Here is a 20,708-nt window from a genome sequence, read left to right on the forward strand (position 1 = left end):
AAATAATTTTTCAGAGATGTATTCTAAATAATGCTTCTGATTCTCTGATAATTTCGTGTTTCACAACAATAATGAGGGAAGTTATTTGAAGACATAAGTAGGTATGTTTGGTTGGCTTTCTGTACACATGACTAAGAGACAAAAGTGGTGGTGATGCGTTTCTTTCACAGCACACATATTAAAATGGAAACAATACGGAGACGAGCAGAGTGGCCTCCATGTCAGGATAACATGAAATGTACATTCTGTGGTTATTGGAATACCATATTTATAGATAAGGAGGCTCCATAATATCATAAAGATGGCAGTTACCCCTGAATAAATCTACAAATTTGAGGCAATTCCAATGCACATCCCAGTAAGATTTTTAATGAAACTTAAAATGTTAGTTTTAAAGCTTATACAGAAGAGCAAAAGACCAAAAGTAGCCAAAACAATTTTGAAAAAATTTGAAGGTTGGAGACTCATTAAGTTCTGGGTGTGGTATTGTTACAAGGAGAAATAGAATCCTTCATGGGGCATTTATAAACAGACACACTAATATGGACAGTTGATATATGAAAGACCTGATTTTTAAGGTCTATGGACTCGTGACCAAGTACACTGTTCACTATGTGTTGCTGGTACAACCAGCTATATGGAAGGAAATAAAATTACAATCATACTTTTAACCACAAACAGAATCAGGACCAGATGGGTTAAAGACTTAAATGCGAAAATCAATTCTTCAAAGTTTCTAAAAGAAACATAAGGATATATTTAGGCATTCTGGATAGGTAATGATTGCTTAAACGGAACATAAAATATATAAATCATAAAAGAAAGGTTGATAAACTTGGCTACATTAAAAACAAAAATTTTTGTAAATCCCAGAACCCCAAAAACAAAAGTGAAGACAAACCACAGAGCAGGATAAATGTGTCACACCTGCAAACAACAGAGTGTTGGTATCCAGAAAATATAAAGAACTCTTAACTATAAGTTAGAAAAAAGGAAAATAGACCCATGAAAAAGTGGCCACAGGGTATGAATAAGCCATTTACAGAAGGATGATCAGTGTACAGAATATGCCTGAGTTATCAGTAATCAAAGAAATATACAATGAAATTAAAACTATGAGATGCTGTGGCAAAATTTTTCCAGAATTATGATTAACTCTTGGTGATATTATAGATAAAAGGGAAACTTTCTTCTCCTAGTAGAGGAGTTAGTTGATTCTACTGTTCTGAACAGTAGTTGGTAAAACTATCCCTTAGCTATTCAGCTCGAGAGAAAATCTCCTACTGTGCGCAGGACACCTGTATGGGAATGCTCACTGTAGCGGTCAATGGTAGTTAACAGTAGAAGGTACATAATGGTGGAATGGTCAGTCAATGGAGTACATATGTAAGCATGAACTGGAGTTGCATGCATCGCCATAGACAAATAAAATAATGTTAACAGAAAATACCAAAGAGTTCTAATAAACGGTAATGCCTTGATATACATGGGAACCAATCAGGGCCCTCTCAAGTCCCTAATGTAAAAAGGCATAGTAATTGCATATAACCTATCCACATCCTCCCACATACTTTAAATCATCTTTAGATTACTTATAATACTTAATACAAGTGTAAATAATTGTTATACTACTTTTTTTTTTCTGAGACAGGATCTCACTTTTTGCCCAAGCTGAATGCAGTGGTGTCATCATAGCTCACTGCAACTGCAAACTCCTGGGCTCAAGTGATCCTCCCACTTCAGCCTTCTAAGTAGCTTCCCTACCACACTTGGCTAATTTTTGTATAGACAGGGTATTCCCATGTTGTTCAGGCTGGTCTCAAGCTCCTGGCTTCAAGCAGTCTTCCCACCTCAGAAAAAGGATTGGGCCTAGGATTATAGGTGGCTTGAGCCTGGTCCTGGTCCCTGTATTATTACTACTATTTATTTTTTTTAGAGACAGAGTTTCACTTTATCACCCTTGGTAGAGTGCTGTGGCGTCACAGCTCACAGCAACCTCAAACTCTTGGGCTTAAGCAGTTCTCTTGCCTCAGCCTCCCAAGTATCTGGGACCACAGGCGCCCGCCACAATGCCCGGCTATTTTTTGTCATTGTTGTTTGGCCTGGAATCGAACCTGGGCTGGAATTGTTGTTTGGCCTGGAATCGAACCTGCCAGCTCTGGTGTATGTGGCTAGCACCTTAGCCACTTGAGCTACAGGCTCCAAGCCAGTGATGTTTATATTTTAATGAATGATAAGATGTTATCATTAATTAATTATCTTATCATTAATTAATGCACTGCAGTTTTAGATCAGCATAGCACATTAAGAGACAGCTTTTCCTTTAAGGAATTGATAATTTTTGTTTTCTTAATCATATAAGAACTGAAATGTAGGAGGAAATTTTTATACTGATTTTATTTGTCCAAGTTGTATCTTACCCATTAATGGCTTCCAAATTAATAAGTTTCTCTGAAGATGAGAAAAAAGATTAAAGGAAAAAGCAAAAAGTAGATTTGTGGCTGTCTTTTCCAAGGTGATTGAATCAATCATTTGGATATTCTCATTGATAACTGCATAGGGGTATATTTTTCAGGTCTTCTGATAAAAGTAAAATATCCAATTTGGTTTCTAGAAGAAAAAGCAAAGCCTTCTATAAAACCTTATCCCCAATGCCTGAAGGCTCTTTTTTTGAAGAAAAGATATATAATTTCTCCTGAGGGACAAACAAGTCTTTCTCAAGTCAGCAGATTCAGTTTGGGAGATAAAATTTCACATGACATTCTTTGATTATATCCTAGAAATACCTTTAAATCAATGAGACTTGATCGGATGGGCATGTTCTTGCAAGGATACATAGTTTACTATGTGGGTATGCAAGAGAAAAAAATGTGGGCGGCGCCTGTGGCTCAGTGAGTAGGGTGCCGGCCCCATATGCCGAGGGTGGCAGGTTCAAGCCCAGCCCCGGCCAAACTGCAACAAAAAAATAGCCGGGTGCTGTGGCGGGCGCCTGTAGTCCCAGCTACTCGGGAGGCTGAGGCAAGAGAATCGCTTAAGCCCAGGAGTTGGAGGTTGCCGTGAGCTGTGTGATGCCATGGCACTCTACCGAGGGCCATAAAGTGAGACTCTGTCTCTACAAAAAAAAAAAAAAAAAAAAGAGAAAAAAATGTGGTTTCTTTTTTCAGGATCAACAGCCTAAGTTTCTAAGAATTTTAGAAATTGTGAATGAATTCTGCCTTGTGGTTCTGAGGACCCCCCACACACACCCAATCTGGGTGACTCGGTAGCTTCTTTTTCTGTTTCGCTAATTGGTCCTGGTCCACACAGGCTTTGGATCTTGGGGAAAGAAGGAAATATAGAGCAACACTCTGAGTCACTTCTGAAAAACAGCCAGCCGTGTTCTCAGACGAACTCAGTGACTGTCTGAACCCCTTGTGCTGGTGGCAAACTTGGTGTAAAGCCTCCCACTCCCTAGCCACCTCTCTTCTAGTCCTCTCGTTTTGATAATTCATCAACCCCTGAGGGGCTCCCGGCCAGCCAGCTTCCTGCCTGTACAGTGCCCTTCCCCTGCGTACATCCTGTGGTCCCCCACTGTAGCCACACTCAGGTCCCCTTCTCCTCTGTTGTTCTCACCCAGAAAAACACCAGCTTGGGTTAAGTCTACCTGCCTCCTTTGTACCTACACCCAGGCTTCCTGCCTGGTCTCAGCTGTAAGTTATTAACACAGAGTGCTCACTGCTGCCCAGCCAGCCCCTTTGCTGAGTAGTTATCCCCTCACTCTCCTACGTGCCACCAGTGTTCTCCCTCTTCTCAGCCTTTTCCATTAGCACGTTTGCAATCTACTTCCATCTCAAAAATAAAACTTTATTTTATCCCTCGTCCCTTTCCAGCTGCTATCTCATTGCGCTGCTCTCCTTGATGATAAAACTCTTCTCAAAAGCGTGGCTTAGATTCACCTTCTTTATTTCTTCACTTTCCATTCTTCCCAGAGCTCTCACATCAAGCTTTTGTCCCCACCATTCCACTTGTGTCAGGGGCTCAAGGACTCATCTGAATCTGCTCTCTGCAGCACTTGATCCTGGTGATCACTCCCTGCTTGGTGACTCCTTCCTCAGCTGGCTGCTGGACCACCGGTCCACTGCCCCTGCTACCTCAAGGGCTGCGAGTCCACTTTACGTGTCTTCTCCTGCTAGAGTCTCTGCAGCTCTTCTCTTATTTGTCTCCTCCCTGAGTGTTTGTAGACCAGTGGATGTAAAGATCATTATGCCAGTAATTCCCAAATACATCTACATACACATGCACACACAGATATATAGCCCTAACCTCTCTGCAGAAATCTAGAATCCTATATTTCCAATTGCATTAATGAAAATCTAATAGGCATCTCGAACTTAACATGTCCAACATTTAGGCTGTACCCTTTCTCCATTAAAAATTACATCATCTAGCCGGGCATTGTGAAGGGCGCCTGTAGTCCCAGCTACTCAGGAGGCTGAGGCAAGAGAATCGCCAATCGCCTAAGCCCAAGAGCTGGAGGTTGCTGTGAGCTGTGATGTCACGGCACTCTACCAAGGGTGACAAACTGAGACTCTGTCTCAAAAAAAAAAAAAATATAATTAGTAGAAAAATTGCATCATCAGTATAGCTACATCGTAACTCAGCACCTTACCCAGCTTTGTCTGTCTTCATTGCACCTGTTACCTGACATTGTACCACATCTCTATATATTTGTTTTTCTCCTTCACCCATTGGAGTATGACAGCTGGATCTCATTTATTCATTCCTTAAAGCAGCCAGAACAATGGCTCCTCAAAGCTCTTCATGTCCTCATCCCCAGAATCTATGAAAATATTTCTTTACATGGCAAAAGGAGCTTTGCAAATATGAGTAAATTAAGGGTCTTTTTTCTTTCTTTCTTTCTTTCTTTCAACAGGGTCTCACTTTGTCGCCCTTGGTAGAGTGCCCCAGTGTCATAGCTCATACCAATCTCAAACTCTTGGGCTTAAGCGATTCTCTTGCCTCAGCCTCCTGAGTAACTGGGACTACAGGCGACCACCACAATGCCCCGCTATTTTTAGAGAAGGAGTCTCACTCCTGTTCAGGCTAGTCTCAAACCTGTGAGCTCAGGCAATCCACCTGCCTCAGCCTCCCAGAGTGCTAGGATTACAGCCATGAGCCACCACACCTGGCCTAAGTTAAGGGTCTTGAGCTAGGGAGATTATTCTAAATTATCTGCATGGGTCCCCAATAATCATGAGGGTCCTTGGAGGAGGACCTGAGAATTACTTAAGATCATGGAGGCCTGAGAATTACTCAAGATATAACAATGGAAGCAGAGATGGGAGTCATATGTAGCTAAGGGCCAAGGCATGTGGACAGCCTGTAGACCCTGAAAAAGGAAATGAATGGATTCTCCAGAGCCCCCCAAAAGGAATACAGCATTGCCAACTTTTTGATTTTAGCCCCATAAAACTTATTTTGGCCTCTGACAATTGGAACTACACATGTAAGACAATAAATTTTTTTTTTCAGGCCACTAAATTGTGGTAATTTGTTACAGCAACTATAGGGCACTCCTGTGTCTCTGACACCGAGGAGTTTGCCTGGCATGTAGGCACTAAATAAAGTAATTATGTTTGAACAAATGGCACTTTGTTATTTTAGATCCTATATGGAAATTATTGAGATTTCTAATTCCTATTTTATTTATTTATTTTTGGGGGCAGAGTCTCACTCTGTCCCCCTGAATGCCATGGCATCACAGCTTACAGCAACCTCAAACTCTTGGACTCAAGCAATTCTCTTGCCTCAGCCTCCCACGTAGCTGAGACGACAGGTGCCCGCCACAACGCCCGGCTATTTTTTGTTGCAGTTTGGCCGGGGTCAGGTTCAAACCCACCACCCTTGGTATATGGGGCTGGCACCCTACCCACTGAGGCACAGGCACCACCCAGAAAATATATGATACATTCTTTCTTTGAAAAATAATATTTGCTTTAATTTTTGTCCAGGTAAAAGGCTTTTGTTGTTGCTGGTATGTTAGTCTGTTTCATACAGGCACTTTATACATATGTATTTCTGTATATGTGTGTGATGATTTAAAAATCTCAGAATATCAGGAATAGAAAGGGTTTTAAAGGCATTCAGTAGAATTTCCTGATCTGATGTTTATAAGCTTCTCAGAATATCCCCAACAAGTGACCATCCCAAAACCAGCCTGAGCCACATCTGTTTTAGAACCTTTGATGCTGGGAAACTCGTTTTGGCAGGAAGAGTCAAGACCACTTTTAAATAGATTTTTCTGTCTTTTGCCTACTTGTTCTCCACTCACAGAATTAAACTGAGACTAGAAATGGTACTTACAAACCAAAATCGACTGACTTTAACCAGTGCATTAAAAATCTATCTGAAGTTCGACTCACTAATCCCTTTACATGTGAAATGCCTATTTTGCACTCACATTTGTCAGAAAATTCTTGTGGTGATCCTCATGTTATTCAACCAGAAGCCATCAAATGTACTTTTAGGAGCTCAAAATCCAGAAGTGCTTTGCAGTTGGGTGATCCACACTTGTGCTGCTGCTCCCTAGTTGTGCACCGAGCAGTCATTTAAGGTTCTGGTTTTCAGCAAAGAATGATTTGACATCCAGTTTCTACTTTTCTCCAAATACTGTCAAATTACTAATATTTAAGTTTACGAGTGGCTCAGCTGATGCAGAGCAGTCAGTTAAATGCAGCTACTGTGAGCCCTGTCTGTGTTGCATGCAGTAAGGCAAGGCAGCTGAGAACCCAGGAGCTGGAGAGGCACCAGGCCCAGGTGGATCTGGGCCCTTCCCTGTTTTAATTTTCTCACTACGACAGAGAATCCTCAAAAGCAGGCATCAACCCTACTCACATCTATTACTGATAAATGCTTAGTATGATGTAGGTGCTCAGTAAGCATTTACTCAAAAGCTGGGCCGGGCGTGGTGGCTCATGCCTGTGATCCTAGCACTTTGGGAGGCTGAGATGGGAGAATTGCTTTAGGCCAGGAATTCAAGACCAGCCTGAGCCACATAATGAGTCATCGTCTCTACAAAAAATATAGAATTGAGCTAGGCATGGCAATGCACGCCTATAGTCCCAGTGACATGGGAGGCTGAGGAAGGAGGATGTCTGGAGCCCAGCTTTTGGATGTTGTAGTGAGCTATGAGGATGCCACTGCACTCTAGCCCTGGTGACATAGCAAGTCCCTATCTCACACACAAAAAACAAAAATAAAAACAAACCTGAATATTAGCAACGTAGAGAAGAGACCTCAGTGTTCTGGGAGAAGAAAGTACTACAGCCTCACTTGCAGACTTCTCTTAGCCCAGAATTGTAACCAAAATATTTTTTCCTATTTCAGTTTTTAAAATAGAATGGATGCATGGAAACTTTTCCAAGCTGTGCATCTCATTCTTCTCCTGTGCAGACAGAATGCAAAGGCAGGGTTGGTTGGTGAGAAAGAATCTGACAGCATCTAGGTTCTAACACCCAGAGAGGAGGAAAGATAGATATGTCAGCTATCTAATGCTGTAGGATGGAGATTTGTAATCTTTTTTTCTCTCTCTGCCTATAACCTTTTCCCCTTTTTTTCTTTTGTTTCCTTTTGACATATCATATTAATGTATTTTCTCCTGGTCCCAAACATGAGAACCATTATTAAGGCTATATTAGATCTCTTTTATTGTTTAGACTATTTATGGTCTTAAGTCTTTGTCAGTGATCCAGCTATTGTCCTTTCTCACTAGCTACTCTGACGGCAAAGTCCAAGAGTTTGTGACTGATCTGCTAGTCTGGGGCCTTTTCCCAAGAAAGGCTAGAGCTGTTATTACAATAATGATTATTGTGGCCATATACATTGTGGCCATGTATATATATATTTAGTTATATCGTGATCCATGTTGTTTTAAAAAAAAACTTTCTTGGTTATAGAGAATTTGGTTTTCATCTGTGAGAACAGTAAAAATTTTCACGTAAGTGGTTAACATATTTAAAATATTCAAGTTTCTGTAAAGTACCAGATGTGATGCTAGGTTCAAAAGATATGTGGTGAGAATAAGTGTAGTACAATCTAGTGGGGAAGAGAGACGATAGACAAAGAATAAATACATAAATGCAAATTATTCATCAGTTATACAAGAAAGCAGCAAGATGCCGTTCTGGAGAATGCAACTGCCAGCATCTGTAGTGGTCAGGGGCTACATTTTCTGAATATGTGATGATTAAGCTGATGTTCGTAGGTCCAGAAGGACATAGTCAAGCTAGGACGACAGAAAAGCCATTGCAGGCAAAGCAGAAGCAATGTTTAATTTAAAAAAAAAAAAGGAAAAGCTTATCCTCAGCAGGAATTACCTGTTTGGGAGTGAGAATGATTGTTGTGCATGGGCATCTGAATGCTGTCCTCAGGGAATGAGGGGCTCTGTGGGGTGAAGAATGCAGACTGTGGTCAAGAGACAGGTTTCATGGTGAGTCTCTTGTCTCTCCACACTCACCTTTTCAATGTTTCATTTTAGTCTTTGCTGCTAGCTCAGCAGCAGGAGACCCGTATCCGTGAGTGCTGTGTGGAGTTTCCCAGTTCCCCTAGCTCGGAGCAGGAATAGGTGGTCGGTCATAGGTACTTCTGAGCATGGCTGATGCGTAACGTTACAAATCCTTTATGTTAACCTGTTCTCCTGTGACCTGTGCTTGCTAGGAGCTTTGCTTCTGGATATTTTCAGTACAGTTTTGGCTTTTCATACAGAGTCAAGCAATTCAGAGCTGAGTAACAGGATTGTTTTGAAGGTGTGGATTTTAATGGATGCTCCCTACCCTGAAAAGTCATTTGCCCTGGGGTTACTGAGGTGTATACTCTAACAGTGTCAGACACATCCCAGTGGCGGGAAATTGGAGGTTACAGCGCATAGCGCCTGAAAGATCAGAACCATTCTTCAAGATAAATATAACCCACTAGACAAGAAAACAAAAAGGTAACAAAACATGGAAGTTCACAAATCCCTGGGGGAGAAAAGCCAGTAAGTTATATGATGGAAGGCTCCAGAATATGAGCTTCAGGAGGGCAAGATCTGTGGTCATGTCATGTTACCCACGGCTGCATCCTCAGCACTTAGAACAGAGCCTGGCACAGGCAGGAGCTGCGGAAATATTTGTGAAGTGACAACCAGAAGACCCTGAGCAGATGCACTTAGCCGAGTAGGAACACTAGATGTTTTTCATACATGTTATGAATCATAGATTTTGAGTTTGTTCTTTTATTATTTAAAGAAACAGTGAATTAGGAAGACTATGACAAAGGGAAACGAGAAAGTTTTCATCTTTGTAATGGAAAGCAGTGGCTTTGATCCAAAAGTTTCAGGACACGAAGTACTTCGGCATCTCTCAGAGGTCCTCAAACTTTTTTAAAAGGGGGCCAGTTCACTGTCCTCAGACTGTAGGAGAGCTGGACTATAGTTTAAAAAAAAAATATGGACAAATTTCTATGCACACTACATATACCTTATTTTGAAGTAAAAAAAAAAACAAACAGGAACAAATATAATCATAGCGCTTCATGTGGCCTGCGGGCCACAGTTTGAGGACCCCTTGGGGGGCTATTTAACCTCTATCGCTTCCTGATTTGTAAAATGAGAGTAATTGTAGATAAAACCCACCTGACAGGATTATGGTGAAGATTAAATCAGCTATTATGTGTAAAGCATTTGAGACAAGCCCAACACACAGTAAGCTCCATACCTGCATTTACCGCCGTGGGAAAGGTATGTTCCACAGTGAGCTCTGCACGGTCCTTCACTGTCGTGGGAATGGTGTGTTCCACAGTGAGCTCTGCACAGTCCTTCACTGTCGTGGGAACTGTATGTTCCACAGTGAGCTCTGAACACTCATTCACTGTTGTGGGAAGTTTATGTTCCACAGTAAGATCTATGCAGTCATTCACTGTCGTGGGAACTGTGTGTTCCACAGTGAGCTCTGCACAGTCATTCACTGTCATGGGAAGTGTATATTCCACAGTAAGCTCTGTATACAGTCATTTACTGTCGTCAGCAGTGTACACTCCACAGTAAACTCTCTATACTCATTGACTGTCATGGGAACTGTCTGTTCCACAGTAAACTCTGTACAATCATTCACTGTCATTGGAAGTGTATGTTGCACAGTAAGCTCTGTACAGGCATTCACTGTTGTGGAAGTGTATATGTTCCACTTACAGTGGAACATACAGTACCCACAGGAAGTGTATGTTCCACAGTAAGCTCTGTACAGGCATTTACTGTCGTGGGAAGTGTACATTCCGCATTAAGGTCTGTTTTTGACAGTCATTCACTGTTATGGGAACTATATATTCCACAGTAAGCTCTGTACAATCATTGACTGTCGTGGGAAGTGTATGTTCCACCGTAAGCTCTCTACAGGCGTTCACTGTCGAGGGAAGTTTATGCTGCACAGTAAGATCTGTACAGTCATTCACGGTCGTGTGAACCATATGTTCCACAGTAAGCTCTGTACAGGCATTTACTGTCATGGAAGTGTTCACTCCACCGAACAGTCTGTACAGGCATTCACTGTCGTGGGAAGTGTACACTCCCCAGAAAGCTCTGCACACTCATTCACTGTCGTGGGAACTGTATATTCCACAGTAAGCTCTGTACACTCATTCACTGTCATGGGAAGTGTATGTTCAACAGAAGCTCTGTACAGGCATTCACTATCATGGGAAGTGTAAGTTCCACACTAATCTCTGTACAATCATTCACTATCGTAGGAAGTGTACATTCCACACTAAGCTCTGTATAGGCATTCACTGTCGAGGAAAGTGTATATTGTATAGTAAGCTCTGTACAGTCATTCACTGTTGTGGGAAGTATATGTTCTACAGTAAGCTCTGTACAGTCATTCACTGTCGTGGAAACTGTATATTCCACGGTAAGTTCTGTACAGGCATTCACTGTCGTGGGAAGTATATGTTCTACAGTAAGCTCTGTACAGTCATTCTCTGTCGTGGAAACTGTATATTCCACAGTAAGCTCTGTCCGGCATTCACTGTTGTGGGAAGTATATGTTCTACAGTAAGGTCTGTACAGGCATTCACTGTCGTGGGAAGTGTATATTCCACAGTAAGCTCTGTACAATCATTCACTGTCGTGGGAAGTATATGTTCTACAGTAAGCTCTGTACAGTCATTCACTGTCGTGGAAACTGTATATTCCACAGTAAGCTCTGTACAGGCATTCACTGTTGTGGGAAGTATATGTTCTACAGTAAGGTCTGTACAGGCATTCACTGTCGTGGGAAGTGTATATTGTACAGTGAGCTCTGTACAGTCATTCACTCTCGTGGGAACTGTATCTTCCACAGTAAGCTCTGTACAGTCATTCACTGTTGTGGGACATGTATGTTCCACAGTAAGCTCTGTACAGTCATTCACTGTCTTGGGCAGTGTATGTTCCACAGTAATCTCTGTACAATCATTCACTGTTGTGGGAAGTGTATATTCCACAGTAAGCTCTGTACAGTCATTCACTGTCGTGGGAAGTATATGTTCTACAGTAAGCTCTGTACAGTCATTCGCTGTCATGTAAACTGTATATTCCACGGTCAGTTCTGTACAGGCATTCACTGTCGTGGGAAGTATATGTTCTACAGTAAGCTCTGTACAGTCATTCACTGTCGTGGAAACTGTATATTCCACGGTAAGTTCTGTACAGGCATTCACTGTCGTGGGAAGTATATGTTCTACAGTAAGCTCTGTACAGTCATTCACTGTCATGGAAACTGTATATTCCACAGTAAGCTCTGTACAGGCATTCACTGTTGTGGGAAGTATATGTTCTACAGTAAGGTCTGTACAGGCATTCACTGTCGTGGGAAGTGTATATTGTACAGTGAGCTCTGTACAGTCATTCACTGTCGTGGGACGTGTATGTTCCACAGTAATCTCTGTACAGTCATTCACTGTCTTGGGCAGTGTATGTTCCACAGTAATCTCTGTACAATCATTCACTGTCGTGGGAAGTGTATATTCCACAGTAAGCTCTGTACAGGCATTCACTGTCGTGGGAAGTGTATATTCCACAGTAATCTCTGTACAGTCATTCACTGTCGTGGGAACTGTGTGTTCCACAGTAAGCTCTGTACAGTCATTCACTGTCATGAGAAGTGTATATTCCACAGTAAGCTCTGTACAATCATTCACTGTCGTGGGAACTGTGTGTTCCACAGTAAGCTCTGTACAGTCATTCACTGTCGTGGGAAGTGTGTGTTCCACAGTAAGCTCTGTGCAGTCATTTACTGTCGTGAGAAGTGTATATTCCACAGTAATCTCTGTACAATCATTCACTGTCGTGGGAACTGTGTGTTCCACAGTAAGCTCTGTACAGTCATTCACTGTCGTGAGAAGTGTATGTTCCACAGTAAGCTCTGTACAGTCATTCACTGTTGTGGGAAGTGTATATTCCACAGTAAGCTCTGTACAGTCATTCACTGTCGTGGGAACTGTGTGTTCCACAGTAAGCTCTGTACAGTCATTCAGTGTCATGAGAAGTGTATATTCCACAGTAAGCTCTGTACAATCATTCACTGTCATGGGAACTGTGTGTTCCACAGTAAGCTCTGTACAGTCATTTACTGTCGTGAGAAGTGTATGTTCCACAGTAAGCTCTGTACAGGTATTCACTGTTGTGGGAAGTGTACCCTCCCCAGTAAGGTCTTCACAGTCATTCACTGTTGTGGGAAATTTATGTTCCACAGTAAGCTCTGTACAGTCATTCACTGTCGTGGGAAGTGTATGTTCCACAGTAAGCTCTGTACAGTCATTCACTGTCGTGAGAAGTGTATGTTCCACAGTAAGCTCTGTACAGTCATTCACTGTCGTGGGAAGTGTATGTTCCACAGTAAGCTCTGTACAGTCATTCACTGTCGTGAGAAGTGTATGTTCCACAGTAAGCTCTGTACAGGCATTCGCTGTCGTGGGAAGTGTATGTTCCACAGTAAGCTCTGTACAGTCATTCGCTGTCGTGGGAAGTGTATGTTCCACAGTAAGCTCTGTACAGTCATTCACTGCCGTGGGAAGTGTGTGTTCCACAGTAAGCTCTGTACAGTCATTCACTGTCGTGAGAAGTGTGTGTTCCACAGTAAGCTCTGTACAGTCATTCACTGTCGTGGGAAGTGTGTGTTCCACAGTAAGCTCTGTACAGTCATTCACTGTCGTGGGAAGTGTGTGTTCCACAGTAAGTTCTGTACAGTCATTCACTGTCGTGGGAAGTGTATGTTCCACAGTAAGCTCTGTGCAGTCATTCACTGTCGTGGGAAGTGTATGTTTCACAGTAAGCTCTGTACAGGCATTCATTGTCATGGGAAGTTTATATTCCTGGTTTGCAGTAAGCTCTGACAGGAACCCTCATATCCTATGTGATAACCATAAATTTAAAATTGATTAAGATTATCAGTGTAACCTGGCTTATTGTACCCTCAATGAATCCCCAACAATAAAAAAAAGAAAAATTTAATTAAGATTTTTTTATCAAACTACTGTAAGTCATACATTTAGGTATTCTTTGTTTTGTAAAACTTTAATGAGATATAATATGTATGGCATAATTTCACCCTTTCAAAGTGTACATTTCAGTGAAATTTTTTGTATGTTCTCAAAATTGTATAATTATCACCACTATTTAATTTTTAAGATTTTTATCATCCCCAAAAGCACTTAGAACATTTTTACTACCACCAATATCCATGGCTGTTCTCTCATTCCCTGACTCCTCAGCCCACTGGTAGCCACTGAGCTCAGTGTAACTCACGTATCTGTCCGTCTTCATCACTTCATATCATTTGTGGCCTTTTGTGTCTGACATCTCTAACTTCGCCTAATGTTTTCAAGGCTCATTCATGTTGTGGCACAGGTACATTATTCCTTTTTTGGGCAAAAAATAATCTGTCATAAGGATATACTACATTCTGTTTAGCCATTCATTATTACAGTTTTGGGTCATTCGAGTTGTTTACATTTTGTTGAGTATCGTGACCATTGCTGCTGTGAGCATTCATATATAAGTCTTGTGTAGATGTATAGTTGTATGTCTCTTGAGTATATGCCTATGAGTGTAATTACTGAGTCTTGAAATCCTTTGTCCATTTTTAAATTGGGGTTATTTGTCTTTTTTTTTGAGACAGAGTCTTAAGCTGTCGCCCTGGGTAAAGTTCCGTGGCGTCACAGTTCATAGCAACCTCGTATTCTTGAACAATTCTCTTGCCTCAGCCTCCCAAGTAGCTGGGACCACAGGCACCTGCCACAACACCCGGCCATTTTTTTGGTTTCAGTTGTCATTGTTGTTTGGCAGGCCCACCTGGAGTTGAACCCACCAGTTCCTGTGTATGTGGCTGGTGTCCTAGCTACTTGACCACAGGCGCCAAACCGGGTTGTCTTTTTATCATTGAGTTTAAGAGTTCTTTATATGTCTACTTATAAATCCCTAACCAAATATATGATTTGCAAATATTTTCTTCTCTGAGTTGTGTTTTTCACTTTCTTCGTAGTATCTTTTGAAGTTCATGAATTTTATTGTGATAAAGTCCAATTTTCTTTGTCATTTGTGTTTTTGGTGTGGTGTTTAGAAGCCTTTGTCTACTCTAAAGTCAAAATTTACTACATTTCTTTCTAAAAGTTTATTTTCTTAACTCCTACACATAACTTTATGGTCTATTTTGAGTTAATTTTGTGTATGGTATAAGGTAAGGGCCCAAGTTCATTCTTTTGAATGTGGATACCTGGTTTTCCCAATACCATTTGTTAAGATGATTATTGTTTTCCCATTAAATCGTCTTACCTTGTCACAAATCAGTTGACCATAAATGGAAGGGTTTATTTTTGGACTCTCAATTCTGTTTCATTTAATATAGTTTTATATATTGAAATTGTGAAATGGGAGTCCTCTGCATTCTTTCTTCAATATTATTTTAGCTATTCTGAATTTTAGGGTTAATTTGTCAATTCCTGCAAGGCTGCTGGGCTTTTGATAAGGGTTGCATCAAATCTACATATCACTGTAGGAAGTATTTGCCATCTTAACAATATTAAGTTTTATGATTCATGAATATGGGACATGGGATATCTTTTTATTTATTTAGATCCCTTGTTAAATTTAATACTAACAATTTTATTCTTTTTGAGGTTATTGTAAATGGAATTATTTTCTCAGTTTTACTTTTAGATAGTTCATATGTTGGGAGGAACATCTTTATTTTTTATTGTGATAAAATATAGATAACAAAATTTACCATTTTAACCATTTTTAAGTGTACAATTCACTGGCATTATATACAGTCACAATATTCACAATATTATGTAACCATCACCGCTACATATTTCCATAACTTTTTATCATTCCAAACAGAATCTCTGTACCCCTTGAGGAATAACTCCCCATCATCCCTTCCGCTGCCCCTTAGTAAGAGATTACCTCTACTCTGTTTTCTGTCTCTTACAATTTGCCCATTCTAGGTACCTCAGATACGTGGAAGGATGCAACGTTTGGCCTTTGGTGTCAGGCTTGTGTTACTTGGCATGTTTTCAGGGTTTATGTTTTCAGGGTTTTCAGGGTTTATCTGTGAAAACATGTTCCATTGTATGCTTATACCACGTTTTGTCTGTACATTCTTCTGTGGACGACTACTTGGGTAGTTGCTACCTTTGGCTGTTGTGAATAAGGATGCTGCGAACACTGGGGTACAGACACCTGTTAGAGTCCAGCTCTCAATTATTTTGGAAATGTTCCTGAGAGTAGGATTGCCGGATCATACAGTCAGTACGCTGCACGTTTTAAGCAGCTGCACCGTTGACCTTTCTACCAGCAGCGCCCGAGGGTTCTGATTTCTCCCCATCCTCGCCAGCGCTTGTTGTTTTTCATTTTTTGACAATAGTCACTTTAATGGATGATGTGTTTTTAAATCAACAATTAAACTCCATGCAACAATCTTTTTAATGGTAGAAAACTTGATCACTCAAGGCAGATGTATTCAAAGTATATTTTATTGAAAAGAAAATCGAGGAAAATTGTAAATTTTCTCTATTTTCTGTTAGCTTTATTTCCTTATTATAATTGTAATATCCATAATTTGTTGTAATTGAGAATAAATAATCAAATGTGAGGCTGGCTTTTTAGAAGAGGAATGTTTGAAATTTTTATATACATTATTTTAAAGTTTGGGAAATATAATTCTTCCTGTCTTTTCTGTGGTGTTAAAGACTACAGAAACCACTGGCAAAACCCTGCCAGACAAGACTGAGGAGATCTGTGGATATTTCTTGAACCCTTCCTTAATGATATCGGAATGCTCACCAACCACCGTGAAAAAGAAAACGGAAGACATGAGTGACCTCCCCTCGGACAGCCAGAGAAGCATCCCTCTTGCTGTGACTGATGCTTTAGAGCATATCATGGACCAGCTCAATGTTTTGACACAGGTGGGTTGGCCTGCTTTGCTCTGGGGTAAGATGCCAGAACAATCCTGGCTAGAGCAGCTTGCAAAACTGATAGTACAGAGGGAAAATTTTCCTTATTAGCAAGGCATACTCAGGGTGGCAATCTGTATAGCAAGGGAGACTTGGCTGAGCTGCCCTGAGCAACATCTCATGGAGATAACCTCAGAGCCCATGCATGTGTGTACACACACACAGTGCACACACAATACACACACAGTGCACAAACACACACACACACAGTGCTCTCTCTTCTCCAGTGGACAGAATGGTACAGCGAGGGCTCTGAAGAACAGCAGTAATACTCCATGCTATAAACATGTTGGTTCTGGGGCCCCAAGGTGTCCAACCCATGCCCCATGGGCTGCATGTGGATTTATATGAGGTTATTTTTGTTTACCTATGGTGGCAGATACTACAAAAATTATGAAATGATGCACAGACTTTTTTTTTTTTGCTCTTCAGCTTATATTAGTGTTTGTGTATTTAATGTGTGGCCCAAGACAAGTCTTCTTCAATGTGGTGCAGAGAAACCCGGAAGGTTGGACACCCCTGTAGGCAGTAATTTCCTGCCCTTAGGATTTGTGATGCAGCTGTGCTCACATCAGGTCATTGATAAAGACATATTCAGGGCCATGAGAAAAATCTGCTGGGAGTAACCATTTCTGATTAGTGTGAAATGTTACCTGTGTTCATAGTCTTTTACTCTGAAAACGGTCTCATTGTCCACTATATAACTTCTCTCATTCGAAAGCTAGTAATTTTCTAGAGGTGATGGCTTTGAATTCCCATTTCCTAATACTGCCCAGTCCTTCAAGGCCGATTTATCTCTCCAAGAGGGAATACAGTGGATCTTAAGTAAAGTACCAGAAGTCTTCCAGCTCTTGGTCAGGAGGGTGGATGTAGTTTAAGGGAAGTAATGGGAGGGAAGCACCAAAGGCTTCTCTTCCAGCTCTGCTGGTTCACTGTTTGCTTTGAAGAAATCTTCTCTTGTTCCTCTTTGATGTGGAGAATAAGGATACTGATATTCGTCAGAGAGATGTCATTGCAAGTTATATAGACAGAAAGGTTAAAATGTGAACTAGAGAGCTGTCAATTATTTGTCCAGAATAAATATGTCAAGTTGAAATAGCTTTTATATAGAAATTACCTAATACAGTGCTCAAGCCTGTGATCATCAGGGCAGCTAAAAAGCACACACATGTCCAGTTCTTACCTGGAGGGGGCCATTTCCACTGGTCTGGGAGGAGGTTCTGACATCAGTCTTTTAAGCACCCCATATGATTCTGTTGCACAGCGGTATTTAGAACCACTAATTAAACAGATATGTTTGTCTTGTAGATGCCATCTGAAGGTAAGAGGCATGTATATGGTTTCAGGATCCTGACATAGTGTAGGAAAGAACCATATGATAACTTGGAGTGATCATAGGATTTGCACAGTGAAAATCATATGAAAATCACCCATTTTTACTTCATAATACAGGATGTCCCCCAAATTGCCAGGCATACATACATAGGGAAAATCAGAAATTGTAGCTAAATGTATCTTTATTTAGGAAATATTTGTGTTACAAAATTTTGCAAAATACCTACAAAATATTTCTCTTTGTTGAGATACATATATAAAACATAACATGACCATGTCAATTTTCCTACATATGGTGACACCATGTATTGTGCTGGAGATGACTTTCTCTGTATTTGTCAGACATTTCTTTCCCTAAAAGTTTGTTGCCGTCTCAACTTCATGTCAAATTATTTGTAGTTGGCTTGTTTTCCATATTGCCATGAATTCCTCACCTAGACTGTCATCTGTCAAGGTCAAGCCCTCATTAGGATCCCTCCCAAATGAATCTGCCCTTTACCTACTCTTTCAGCTTCATGATCCATTTCTCCTTCTTTTTACCTAATTCAAGGTTAAATAAATCATTTTCAGCTTTAATGAATTTCTCTATGATTTTGTTTTTAATTTTGGATTCCTGTTACATATTAAAGAGGTTAAAAGTAGGCACAGCACACTTGCAAAAGGGGAGCGATGAGTCTGTGGGCAGGCAGCAAGTAAAATAAATACGTTCTGATTCATTTTAATTACAGATGACTTAACACTACCCGCCTAAGTTGCAGGGTGTTTATAACTATCTCTACTGAACTATAATTAGAAATGAATTAAAGTGAAATTACATTTAAATGGCAGACAAAGGTAGTTAACCAGTGCTGAATGTGTTGATAATATTGATATCAACAACCTTAGTATATGAAACTGTGGTAAGGTATGAAGTATCTGGCAAAATGTCTGGTACACAGTAGGTACTAACAAACAGTAGAAAGTATTATCAGCATCACCATTATTTTTAATTAGTCATTATCTATAATATGGAATAGGAAAGTCTATGAAATAATATTTTATAAAAATTGGTTATGTTCAGAGGATGACAGAGAATCAGGTTGTCTTATCTTGAAACTTGTTGACTAAGATAGTCAAACGTGTACCCTGCCTTTCCTGTATGAACTCCACCACTGGGTAACCAAATAGTAGATGAGAAAGTGTCTCTTATTTATAAGTTATCTCAAATAATCATTTTTTAAATGATAGAGTATCATCATTTGGAAATGCCCAAGACTAGATCAAGGCCTTGAATATAACACCACAAAAAGAAACAACTAAACATTATTAATGTGCCCTCTAATGGAAGAAGAGACCACCACCTGTGGTCTTACCAAGGGTTCTAAGCTGATCGAGACTCTGAATCCAGCTGCCAACTTGCAGACTATACTGAGGATGGAATAGTAGGTTGAACATCCCTTCACTCCTGACTGGTGGAAACATTACAGGTCAAATGGGCTAAACCTGTCAAAAGACAAATTATAAAGAAAAGGAAGGGAGAGGGTGGGCTCCTGTCGAGTGAAAGAGATTTTAAGTAACATAGTAAGTTCTAAAAATGGGAAAGATAAAGTTATAGTGCCTTGGGATATATGTCCAGGAAATAAAACCATAAAGAAACCCAAGAAGGGGCAGCACCTGTGGCTCAGTCGGTAAGGCGCCGGCCCCATATACCGAGGGTGGCGGGTTCAAACCCAGCCCCGGCTGAACTGCAACCAAAAAATAGCCGGGCGTTGTGGCGGGCGCTTGTAGTCCCAGCTACTCGGGAGGCTGAGGCAAGAGAATCTCTTAAGCCCAGGAGTTGGAGGTTGCTGTGAGCTGTGTGACGCCACGGCACTCTACCGAGGGCTATAAAGTGAGACTCTGTCTCTACAAAAAAAAAAAAAAAAAGAAACCCAAGAAGGTGATCAGTCTAAAGGTCAGGGCAGTGGCAGTTATGCAGGGACAGCAGGGAGGTCACTGTGGCAGGCACAAGAAGGCTCTCTGGAGTGACTGGCAGAGTTCTAGTTCTTGATCTAGGTTTTATGGTTATAAGGATGTTTTTTCTTCTGAGAATGCCATATGTGACACATGTACTTTCTGTACATTCCGGAATAATCTGTTTCATCTTATAATTTTTTTGTTTTTGAGACAAAGTCTCACTTTGTCACCCTCATTAGAGTGCTGTGGCATCTTAGCTCACAGCAACCTCAAACTCTTAGGTTCAAGCGATCCTCTTGCCTCAGCCTCCCAAGTAGCTGGGATGACAGGCGCCTGCCAGATGCTGGGTTTTTTTTTTTTTTTTTTAGATGGTCTCACTCTTTCTCAGGCTGGTCTCGAACTTGTGAGCTCAGGCAATCCACCCGCCTCAGCCTCCCAAGCACTGGGATTACAAGCGTGAGCAAAGTAGTCAATGTAAAAAAATTAGAATTCCCCAAATGTAACATATACATGTATGTATGTACACACATATTCGGCATGTGTGTCGTGTGCCAGCCCTGGTGCGAGCATTTTACACACATTACTTCATCCAGTCCCCCAACAACCCTATGAGGTACTGTTGGCATCTTCTAGGTGAGGGAACTGCTGGCAGTTACTGTAATACTTTCAAAGGAATCCAGACATCCTTCTGTCCAGAGTGATGGAGATATGGTTCTCCCTGGAATGAACTGTGACAGAATGACCCGGGATGACGTTTCAGAAGCACCTGGTGGGGCACCCCCCACCCCCCACCCCACGCTGCTGTGCAGCTGAGTGTGGCCTCTTCCCTGGCCTTGATGCTTCAGAAGAGCTGGCATAAGAATTATCTACAGAAGCCTGGTCTTTTACTCCTTTTTCCTCAAACATATCAATTTTTTTTTTCTTTTCCTCCA

The 20,708-nt window shown here is 41.0% G+C and overlaps 1 protein-coding gene across 2 annotated transcripts in view; it reads left to right on the forward strand.

The window, feature by feature from the left end:
- The window catches only part of POC1B (POC1 centriolar protein B), a 112,816-nt gene that overhangs the window by 91,566 nt on the left and 542 nt on the right, over window positions 1–20,708 (forward strand). For both annotated transcript variants that reach the window (XM_053585158.1, XM_053585159.1), the window contains exon 11: window positions 16,240–16,458. In XM_053585158.1, the coding sequence (XP_053441133.1) occupies window positions 16,240–16,458 (219 nt within the window). The remainder of the gene's footprint in view (window positions 1–16,239; window positions 16,459–20,708) is intronic.

The sequence above is a fragment of the Nycticebus coucang genome, chromosome 3 (genome assembly GCF_027406575.1).
Source record: "Nycticebus coucang isolate mNycCou1 chromosome 3, mNycCou1.pri, whole genome shotgun sequence".
NCBI classification, from domain to species: Eukaryota; Metazoa; Chordata; class Mammalia; order Primates; family Lorisidae; genus Nycticebus; species Nycticebus coucang.